The following is a 12,403-nucleotide window of genomic DNA, read 5'->3' on the forward strand; positions in this document are numbered from 1 at the left end:
GAGGTAAACCTAGGCATTTAGTGATTATGAGAGAGATATTGTCTCTAGAAACATCATTGAAACCAGAAGATGTCATAGCATGTGTGGGTGGAGGAACTGAGAGGTTGGATAAGGTATAATGAGCAGGGCTAGAGGCTCTACAGTGAAATAAGCCAATAAACACTAACCAGAACAGCAATGGACAATGCATATTGACATTAAGGAGAGGCATGCTTAGCCGAGTGATCAGAGGGTCCAGTGAGATTCAGACAGCTAGCCGGGCCATAGGTAGCAAGCTGGTGGAAGATGGGAGGGAGGTCTGTTTTTAGCCACCTCGTGCATTTCCGTCTGTGGGTTAGTGGGGTTCCGTGTGGAAGGGGGGACCTGTCCAAGTTGGCAAAATAGTTAGTTATAGTGGCCCAAGAAAAGTGTTCGATAGACCTATTCAGATCGCAGCCGAAAAGACAGCTAACGATTAGCCGGCCGCAGATGGGCGATCAGGTTACGTCGCGACGGAGGGGCCAGTTGGATTACTCCCTCGGGCAGATAACGTCGGTGGTCCAGTCGTGAAGACCCGATGGGGCTCCGCATCGGCAGTAAAACGGGTCAGGATAGGTGAGTTGTAGCCCAGGAGACACTTCAGCTGGCTAGCTCAGGAATAGCCCACGAGTGGCTGACGGAACTCTTCAGCTGGCTAGCTGGCTAGCTCCGTAATAATGTGCGTTAATTCCGTGACCGACGTTGCCAATAGTCACTCAGGTAGCAGCTAGTTAGCTGCAAGATCCAGGTGTAAATGTCCAGAGCCTGCGGTAGAAATCGGGGAAAGGAGAGAGAATAGGTCCGATATGCTCTGGTCTGAGTCGCGCTGTACAAAAACTGGCGATAGCTTTTCGAGCTAATGGATAGCTGAGGACAGCTAACCGTGGCTAGCTGAACTTCAACGTTAGCCAGTGAAAATGGCTAACCTCTGGTAGCTTCTGTTGTGGAATTCAGATGAGGTAAATAATACTTTCTTTTTTTTAAATTGGTGAGGCGGGTTGCAGGAGAGTGCTTTGAGGTTGAGTATTTAGAATAAAAAAATGTAAAAAGATAAGTGAAGAAAAAATATGTAAATATATATATACACGAGACACGACAGGACGTCTGAACTGCTACGCCATCTTGGATTTCCATCGAATTATCACAATTTTCTTTAATCAATTTTGGTCTTTAATGACCGACAAATTCCTTACCTTCCACTTGCCTCGTCCATTTTTGCGGTAATGCTGCAGTTGGTTGTAATTTTGGATAGAGCAGACACTTCGATATTTTTGTTAACTGCATGTGTGAAATAACTCCACCAGTCCTATTTATATCATTTACAAAGATTATACTGTTTTTTGTGTTTTTTTTTTTTTTTTTATCAATTAAAATACAGTATTTGAGTTTAACCATAATATTTTGTAATATTTGTTCTGTCTTTTCTGGTGGATTAAACTGAAATAGCAACCAGCTTTCTATGGCTTGTTTTAAAAATAGTGATATATTTATATCGGTTATAAAGTGCTGTTGTGTGATTTATATGATCAGATGTGATGTATATTAAAGAGGGTCTCAATGAAAGTCAGAATTAAAAGTCCAATGATTTGTTTATTAAACATAAACAAGTTAAATAGACCACATAAAAAGCACACATACAAACGTCTCAACTACAAATCTGAATGAACTTGATAAACTGCATTCATTTTCTCATTAAAAGTGTATTGGGGAAAAAATAAGTAATTAAATGTAAGTGATGAAATAGGCATTTGTGATCATTCTATAGCCCCCCCCAGCTTGATTTCGTTTCATTTGAGGGACCTAGGAATTTTGTTTTGAAGCTCATTTCCTGCAATTCTACGTAGTTTAACAAGACTCATTACATCTTTTAGGTAGGCTATTTATTATAATAATAATAATAATAATAATAATAATAATAATAATGGAAAAGGAAAATAAAGTCTAGACCCGATTTCCCCAAATGTTATACCGCTACCAAATGTTTTATCATCATAATTTATATGACCATTAAATGTAATTATACATATTATATTTTACAGAAAGTGAATTGATCAATTGATAGCGAGTCACACATTGTATAAGATTACCTCCCAAGCAAAGTCCAATTTCTTTGACTCCTCGACTAAAGGTTGTAGCTAAGCTTCTGAATGTCAGGCTTATATTTGCCTTATATATACAAAAATGTCTGGGCCTTGCACTTCAACGCTCTCAGTTGTTGCAGAAATTGACCAATTACTGCTGTTTACTTTGTGCATCTACATCATCTTGCTGAGTCTACCTTTAATGCAGGGTTTGATGTTAACGTCAGAAGCTATTGAGTGGAATGGTTACTTTCTATGTTATAGTGGAATGTTTTTTCTGCTGGTGTATCCTGAGGTATCTCCTCTCTGAGAACCTCTTCCCGCAGTGCGTACAGGCGAATGGCCTTTCTCCCGTGTGGACCTTCAGGTGCATCTTCAGCTGGTGCTGACGGGAGAACCTCTTCTCACACTGGGGGCAGCTGTAAGGTTTCTCCCCTGTGTGGACTCTCTGGTGCCTCTTCAGGGTGCCAGCCTCAGCGAAGCACATGTGACACTGGGTGCAGCTGAAGGGTTTCACCCCTGTGTGGACCCTCTGGTGGATCTCCACCTTCTGGGGGCAGCTGAAGCCTTTGTTACAGAACATGCAGAGGAACCGCTTTCCTTTACTATTGACAGATTCGGATTCCCCTCCCTGAGCCTGGGCTCTTGCCCTGTTGTTTGAGTTCAATACCTGATTCAAAAGGACACGGCCGTGTGAATCGGAAGGCCCCATCAACGTGGACACTGGGTCGCGATCCCTGAACGCGTGTAAAGGGGAGTGGGTCGCAATATTTGGATTTGTCTCTATGATTTCCCTGTAATCTAAGAAATCTCTGCCCTGTGAGTGTCTGTCTCCTAGGTGACTATCTGCATTCCATGTGGGAGGAGTGTCGCCCTCCAATTTCACAGTCAATTCATTTACAACCATAACCTCCCCTTTCTTGTCTAGGCACCCTTCAGAGTATACACTACTACTGTACCGGTTCCAGTCCCCTCTAGACAGATCAGTCTGTGTCTCTAAACCCAAGGATATGTTGCTATGGTCCATCTCTGTAGAGTAAGAACAAGACGGATCATCACCACCAGTGTCTAACGCGTTACCATCAACATCTCCACGGGAATAAACTGTCCTCTGGCTCTGGTGAAATACTGGTAAATACTCTGAACCAGGAGCAGGAGGACAGCCCAGTCTCCCCAGGGCCAGTCTCTCTGGGTCTGATATGTGGTCAGATCCTGTGTGTAAGAGCCTGTGTGTTACAGTTAAAGTCTTGGTGTCGGACTCTGACTTGAGAACGGCGTTCGGCGTTCCACTGACCTCCGTGATGCTGCGTCGGGTCCTGGGCTGCGCTGAGGCAGTGGTACGGTCCTCCGTGGCTACAGTGGGCGCACCAGTCTGGATGTCTCTGCTGTCCCGTGTGTCCTCCTCTCCTTCAGACCTCTCCAGTTTGACCCCAGGACCTGCAGCCTCTGCATTCTGACACAAGAAGAGGGGCGGTTATTATCGGTACATGAGTAGAATTGGATAACAATGTCGTAGGGAAGTCTCAAAAAAATCCCCTATGGCAAGTGAATAGCTGAGGGGAGCCTTTCTGAAATAAACGGGATACATTTGATTTACAAAGTAACACTTTTTTTATGCAACACTATGACACTAACCTCTATCACGATAACGTGCTGGGTTGAGGTTCCACTCCCCTCATCAACAGTGATTGGTTGGTCATCTCTCCATGTATTGTGTCCCGCTGGTTTCACAAAGCTCCTGTGGTCTCCAGTGAGATGTCCTTCAGCTGGGAAAGTGATTAGGGGAAAATAGGCTTTTTAGGTTAGCTACTGTCTGCTCAACGGTATAGACCCCATTCTGTGTTTGCAAACATTGCTGCACCAGGGCTATGCGCAGAATGTCAGCAACAACAACAAAAAAATGATATGTTGCTTATGAATGCATTTCACACTACTTTTGGATTATAATTGTATTTTAAGGCTTGCATGAATGTCCTGCAAAGTATAATGTTTGTGTCATCATCGCAAATAAACTGCATTACACTTTAAAAAATTAAGTCTCTTTCGGCTAACTTTGCCACACTCTACAGTGCATTCGGAAAGTATTCAGACCCCTTGACTTTGGCCACATTTTGTTAAGTTACAGCATTATTCTAAAATAGATTAAATCGTTTTTTCCCCCATCAATCTACACACAATACCCCATAATGACAAAGCAAAAACAGATTTTTTTTTAATCTTTGCTAATTTAATAAAAATAAAAAAATATCACATTTTCATAAGTATTCAGACCCTTTACTCAGTACTTTGTTGAAGCACCTTTAGCAGCGATTACAGCTTCAAGTCTTCTTGGGTATGATGCTACAAGCTTGGCACACCTGTATTTGGGGAGTTTCTCCCATTCTTCTCTGCAGATCCTCTCAAGCGCTATCAGGTTGGATGGGGAGTGTCGCTGCACAGATATTTGCATGTCCCTCCAGAGTCCAGGCTCTGGCTGGGTCACTCAAGGACATTCAGAGACTTGTCCTGAAGCCACTCCTGCATTGTCTTGGCTTTGTGCTTAGGGTTGCTGTCCTGTTGGAAGGTGAACATTCGCCCCAATCTGAGGTCCTGAACGCTCTGGAGCAGGTTTTCATCAAGGATCTCTCAGTACTTTGCTCCGTTAATCTTTCCCTTGATCCTGACTAGTCTCCCAGTCCTTGCCACTGAAAACATCCCCACAGCATGATGCTGCCACGACCATGCTTCACCGTAGGAATTTTGCCAGGTTTCCACCAGATGTGACGCTTGGCATTAGGCCAAAGATTTCAATCTTGGTTTCATTAGACCTGAGAATCTTGTTTCTCATGGTCAGAGAGTCCTTTAGGTGCCTTTTAGCAAACTCCAAGCGGGCTGTCATGTGCCTTTTACTGAGGAGTGGCTTCCATCTGCCACTCTACCATAAAGGCCTGATTGGTGGAGTGCTGCAGAGATGGTTGTCCTTCTGGAAGGTTCTCCCATCTCCACAGATTAACTCTGGAGCTCTGTCAGAGTGACCTTCAGATTCTTGGTCACCTCCCTGACCAAGGGCTTTCTACCCCGATTGCTCAGTTTGGCCGGGTGGCCAGCTCTAGGAAGTCTTGGTGGTTCCAAACTTCTTCCATATACGAATGATGGAGGCCACTGTGTTCTTGGGGACCTTCAATGCAGCAGACATTATTTGGTAACCTATCCCAGATCTGTGCCTCGACACATTCCTCTCTTGGAGCGCTACGGACAATTCCTTCGACCTCACGGCTTGGTTTTTGCTCTGACATGCACTGAGGGAACTTATATACACAGGTGTGTGCTTTTCTATATCATGTCCAATCAATCTGTCTGAATACTTATGTAAATAAGGTCTTTAAAAAAAAATGTTTTTGCTTTGTCATTATGGGGTAGTGTGTAGATTGATGAGGGAAAAAATATATTTAATACATTTTTTAATAAGGCTGTAACATAACAAAATGTGTAAAAAGTCAAGGGGTCTGAATACTTTCCTTATGCACAGTATGTCAATGAGCGTTAGCATTCTAACAGCTGCATCCACAATAGTCATTTTGCAAAAAAGACCACAACCAAATATAATCTTAGTGCCTTTTCAAGTAATAATGTAAACATTGTACGTGAATATGTTTTCGTTTCAGGCTCCTCCATGTCCACTAACTGAAACTAATTGTATGGATTTTTTTTACTAATAATAATGTAAAATTAACATCTGTACAGAAAGATTCATGTGAAGGCCAAATTACAGAGGAGGAACTGCTTGATGCAATTGGGGCCTTTAAGGATGGGAAAACTCCAGGGCTGGATGGCATACCAGTGGAAGTATACAAAACTTTTTTTGATATACTCAAAGGACCATTATTAGCATGTTTTAACCACTCCTATATAAATGGTAGATTATCAGACACGCAACAAGAAGGTCTGATATCATTATTACTGAAACAGAACCCAAATTGTATATATAAAGATCCAGTCCATTTAAAAAATTGGAGACCTCTTACACTTCAGTGTTGTGATGCAAAAATCCTAGCAAAATGCTTGGCGCATAGAATTAAAAAAGTATTGTCAGATATTATTCATCCTAATCAGACAGGTTTTTTACATGGACGATACATTGGAGATAATATAAGACAAGTACTGGAAACAATAGAATACTATGAAATATCGGGGACACCAGGCCTGGTTTTCATAGCTTATTTTGAAAAGGCTTTTGATAAAGTACGACTGGAGTTTATATATAAATGCCTAGAATATTTCAATTTTGGGGAAATCGCTTATAAAATGGGTTAAAGTTATGTATAGTAACCCTAGGTGTAAAATAGTAAATAATGGCTACATCTCAGAAAGTTTTAAACTATCTAGAGGAGTAAAACAACGTTGTCCACTATCGGCATATTTATTTATTATTGCCATCGAAATGTTAGCTGTTAAGATTAGATCAAACAATAATATTAAGCGATTAGAAATCCGTCGCTTAAAAACTAAGGTGTCATTGTACGCCGATTATTCATGTTTTCTTTTAAAACCACAATTAGAGTCTCTCCACAACCTCATAGAGGATCTAGATACTTTTGCTATCCTCTCTGGATTAAAACCAAATTATGATAAGTGTACTATTACGTATTGGATCCCAAAAAAATGCAAATTTTACATTACCATGTAGTTTACCAATTAAATTGTCTGACGGAGATGTGGACATACTCGGTATACAAATCCCAAAAGAAAGAAATGATCTCACTCCAATAAATTTTTATAGAAAGTTAGCAAAAATAGATAAGATCTTGCTTCCATGGAAAGGAAAATACCTGTCTATTTGTGGAAAAATCACCCTGATTAACTCTTTAGTCATATCACAGTTTACCAATTTGCTTATGGTTTTGCCTACACATAGTGACCTGCTTTTTAAATTATATGAACAAAAAATATTCAATTTTATCTGGAACGGCAAGCCAGATAAAATTAAAAGGGTCTATTTATATAACGAATATGAATTCGGAGGGCAGAAATTATTAAATATTAAAGCATTAGACCTCTCACTAAAGGCATCAGTCATACCAAAGTTATACTTAAATCCAAACTGGTTTTGTAGTAAATGGGTACGAATGTCTCATCCTACGTTCAAGAAGGGCCTTTTTCCATTTATTCAGATTACACCTGCCCACTTTCGGTTGTTTGAAAAGGAAATCATCTCCAAAATATCTTTATTTTTTAAACAAGCCTTAGAAAGTTGGTTGCAATTTCAGTTTAATCCACCTAAAAAGACAGAACAAATAATACAACAAATATTGTGGTTAAATTCAAATATAGTAATTGATAAAAAAAACTATTTTTTGAAGAAATGTTTAAAAAAGGTAGAATTTTAGTGAATGATATTATAAATAGGACTGGTGGAGTGATGTCACATATGCAGCTAACACAGACATATGGAAATGTCTGCTCTACCCAAAATTACAACCAATTAATTGCAGCATTACCACAAAAATGGAAGAGGCAAGTAGAAGGGGAAAAAAGTAAGGAACTTGTATGTCGGCCCTGTATTAAAGAACATAAATGGTTAAAGAAAAGTGTAATAAATAAAAACATATACCAATTTCATTTAAGGACCAAAAAACTGACAGCTGTGCCATATAAATTGCAAAATAGTTGGGAAGAGATTTTCGATGTACCCATTCCATGGCACATGGTTTATGACTTGATACGCAAAACAACACCAGATTCAAAACTTCAAATTTTTCAATTTAAATGACTATACAAAATTCTTGCAACTAATAGAATGTGATATATATGGGGGATACAATCTTCCCAGCTCTGCAGATTCTGCTGTGAGGAGGCAGAGTCATTAGATCATTTATTTTGGTATTGTCCATATGTAGCTCGTTTTTGGTCACAGGTCTAGGAATGGCTGAAGAATTGCAACATTTGCCTAGAACTAACGCTGCAGATAGCAATACTGGGTGATTTGAAAAGCCATAGTCAATCAATCAATAATATAATAATTATTTTAGCAAAAATATTTATTTTTAATTTACAATCTGTAGAAGCTATGAGAATAGAGAGCTTCAATTGTTTTGTGAAGAATCACAGCACAGTTGAAAAATATATGCCAAATAGAAATCCGGAATGGATGATGTTGAGGGATAGATGGGAGGATAGATGGGAGGGGTTGAATGGAGCTGAAGGGTGGGACTAATAACAAGATAAACAATGTAAAACATACGGGGTCTGTAAAATGTATATAGGTTCAGAACTTTTGTGATATAGCAGTTATAAATAGAAATCAAACTGGATGGACATCAGAAATAGAGGAAGGACTAAAAACAAACAAAAAATAACTATTGGAAAATAGACTGTGTCTGTAAAATGTGTATAAGATGAATAAATTGAAGGTAAAAGCCGAAGTGTTTATTAGTTTACTCCAATTGGGGGATCGGTGGTAGGGTTTGCGGGGAATAATAATAAAGGTATATTCTTTAAAAAAGTATGTATGTCTATATTGGTATGTGTGTGTATATATGTGTATATGCATGCATGCATATATATATATATAAAACATATATGGGGGATTGGAAATGATGCAGGTAATTACATTGATGGAAGCAATATTCTTTCCCAATATTAAGTTGATCCACCCCTTAAAAAATATATATAAAAAAAAAAAAACCATTGTAAGCGTATGACGAACCAAAAAAGTATGGCTCTCGTTACAACATACTATGAGTGATTCTTCGTGGCCCTGACTGACGACTGGTTGATCTACTTTCATTCTGAAATCTACTTCCAAAAGTAGCGCTCATCTGGTTAGAACACATGTATATTATTGTGTCTGCGCAACATAGTAATCAGGGAAATTATTTCATACAATATTTCATACAATCCAAAAATTGACCAAGACCCAATTCTGGGTAACACTTCTGAATACAGAAGGGAATGGGGACGACAGGCCTCTGCCTCCCAGAAAATGTACCTCTTGCCATTCCTCTGTATCGGTCGAGGATCTTGACACCACTGGGACGACTGGCGACGACGCGCTCTCGCATTGTCCTCTCTGCGCGCTCCCGTGCCATCTTCAGTTCCTGTAGCTGTAGTTTCCTCCGCAATGCCCTGATTTCATTCTGGCTTTGAGTTATTTCCAAACGAAACACTGCATAGTCGTCGTCTACGAGTTTACAGATATCGGCCACGGCTGCATTCGCTAACACCTCCATGATGGAGGCTATTTGAGTGTGAAAAACCATACAGTTAGCCATTGTTAGCAGCTAGCTAACGTTACCTAGATAACATCAATCAAGTCCTGTCTTCAACGCAAATGAAAGACGACATGGGGTAAGAATGTGATGCTGTGCTGTTAAATGGTCCATATTGATTTATATTGTGTTGTTAAACGTCTAAATAAAAACGCTAGCGTAGAAATGTTTCATGGTCATTGACATTGTTCTTCTTCTATGAGGTTTAACGGCGGTTGGCATCCAAATATGTTGCATTACCGCCACCTACTAGACGAGTACAACTCCCGTCTACTTTACTTGAAAAATAAAAATGTACTAAAATACCCTACCATCTAACACTATACTCACTAATTTCAAAATTATATAAAATAAAATTAACACCCCCCTACTCCACTAATTAAATGTATTTATTCCTACCTCATGCCATCACCCTGAAAGGATGGGACATCACCACTTAACACATCCTGTAACTCTTCAGCTGTCAAGTCTCACACCCAAATACCTCTCTGCAGCTGCCACCACAACCTACATTTTTCTGAGACTTCCGATCCATCCCTGCAGTATAATTAATAACCATTGCTATAAATGCTAAAAATCCAGTCTTACTGAAACTTATTTCACTTTTTGGCCTATCCCTCTGTACTGGTATATCTCTACTACTCTCACCACTCCTCCCCCTTAACCCATCTTTATCTACTTTCTTCACTGCCTCAGCATATGACACCTTCTGCTCTATTCTAACCCTGGAACCTCCACCTGCCTCTCTCACAAGGGACATTTCTGATCCCCAGCTCCATGGACACCCTTACAATTAACACATTCCACTACTTTCCCCAATACTACACATTTCTTTGTCTCATGCCCTTCTGCACATTTTTCACACCTTGGACCCTCCCTCCTACACACTGCTGCCACATGCCCATAAGCTTGACACCTGTAACATATTAATGTATTCGGCACATACGCTCGTACAGGATAACTTATAAATCCTAACTTCACTTTGTTGGGCAAAGACTCTTCTGTTTTCCCACTCACCACCCTGTCTGTGTCGCATCAAACGACGAGCATCACACACACCGGGAATCTTTGCCCTCAGCTGTTCAACGCTTATATCTACTGCTACCCCAGTTATCACTCCTTTCATTGGTGCCCTTTTCTTGAGAACAAAACAATTCACTTTTCTTGCCCCCATTCGTTTTACTTCGAGCGCATTCTTCCTCTGCCCAACAGAAACAAACAATTATCACTAGACCACTTCTAGTTACCATCACCGATTCCACATGACCCATCTCTTTTTCACCCACAGCTAAATCACAAATGGATCAGCCAAAAGGCAAGAGTCCACTTTTTCCATAAACTTCACTCCTACTGTCAGACTCTTCTTCATCCTGATCCTCGGTCTCCGATAACTTTACCGCACCTACCACCTCCGATACTTCACCCTCATTCACTTCCATTTCTCCTCCTGTCTTCAGCTCCCTCTGCTTACACTTTCTATCATTCTTCTTTGACAAACCATCTCCATTTCTCACACCATTTTTATCCGACTCAAGCTCACCCTCTTCTTCCCTCACTCTCTTAGACCTCTGCTCCCTCTCTTTTCCCTCCATTTCTTCTCTGTTTTCCAAGTACACGTTCCTTATGTTAATACTGCTGCTCCATCCCTGACACCCATCTTGTACTTGCTTTCTCTAGGGACTCCATTTTCCCCTTCCGGAGTTCTGCTCATGTCCCCAATAACGTGCCTACAACAACGCAGCTGGGCCTTCTGACCTTCCAATACAATTCACACTAGTCCGCTTTCTCTGAAATCTCCCCAGCCCACTGACATTGTTTACTTCCATTTACACTGAAGAGAAAGGATGTTGTTCTTCTTCGATGAGGTTTAACTGCAGTTGGCATCCAATATATGTTGCATTACTGCCACCTACTAGACTGGAGTACAACTCCCTTATATTTTCTTTAAAAAAATAAACAAATACCCAACCATCTAACACTACACTCACGAAAACAAAAAACACCTACTCCACTATTTAGTGCTACCTCAGACCAACAACCTGAAAGGCTTGAACAACACCACTTAACACACCCTGTAACTCTTCTGATGTCAAGTCTCGCACACCCAAATACCTCTCTGCAGCTGCCACCACAACCTCAATTTTCTGCAATTTACATTCCATCCCTGCAGTACAGTTGATAACCATTGCTATAAATTATAAAAATCCAGTCTCACTGAAACACATATCACTTGTTGGTTAATCCCTCTGTACTGGTACAGATCTACTAGTCACACCAGTCCTCTCAGGATCCCTCCCCCTTGATCCATCTTCCTCTACTTTCTTCACTGTCTCAGCATGAGACAACTTCTGCACTACTCTGACCCTGGAAACCTCAACCTGAGTCTCTCGCACTGGACATTAATGATCCCCAGCCCCATGGGCACCCCTACAATTAACACATACCACTACTTTCCCCAATGCTACACATTCCTTTGTCTCATGCCCTTCAGCACACTTCTCACACCTATAGGAACCTCCCTCCTACACACTGCTGCCACATGCCCATAAGCTTGACACCTGTAATGTAATGTGGTCAGTACAAAAGCTCGTATAGGATAACTTCTATATCCTAATATCACTTTGTCAGGCAAAGACTCAACATCAAAAGAACAGACAATGACTCCTGTTTCAACACTCTCGCCACCCTGTCTGCGTCGCACCAAACAACGAGCATCACAAACACCGGGAATCTTCCCCTTCAGTTGATCAACTTTTACATTTACTGCTACTGCAGTAATCACTCCTTTCAAAGGATGTTATTGGTAGGCGTCATAGCTCAAAGGGTGTGGCTAAATGAAAAGAGTATGTGCACTGTTGTTTATTTTGTAATACCTTTATTTTAATGGTCTCTTTTGTAAAGGAACCCTGCATCTTACAATTACAAATCAAATTACACAAGAAAATAAAAATACAAACAAATAAAATAAGACATACTCATGAAAAACAATCACATTCCTCAGCAAAGAGGATTCGGGGTGTTCCTTCATGTGGGCATTTCTGCAGTGTTAAATCGAAT

At 40.5% G+C, this 12,403-nt stretch overlaps 1 protein-coding gene across 1 annotated transcript; it reads right to left on the bottom strand.

Annotated features, from left to right (window-relative positions):
* Positions 1 to 1,895: 1,895 nt before the first annotated feature.
* On the bottom strand, positions 1,896 to 3,749 carry LOC115201995 (oocyte zinc finger protein XlCOF22-like; the record flags this gene model as incomplete). Its single annotated transcript, XM_029765855.1, has 2 exons — positions 1,896 to 3,552; positions 3,735 to 3,749. Coding segments are annotated over 2 exons (1,215 nt in total), but the record flags the coding sequence as incomplete, so codon positions are not given.
* Between the last annotated feature and the right edge of the window lie 8,654 nt (positions 3,750 to 12,403).

Source organism: Salmo trutta, chromosome 11, assembly GCF_901001165.1.
Source record: "Salmo trutta chromosome 11, fSalTru1.1, whole genome shotgun sequence".
NCBI lineage: Eukaryota > Metazoa > Chordata > Actinopteri > Salmoniformes > Salmonidae > Salmo > Salmo trutta.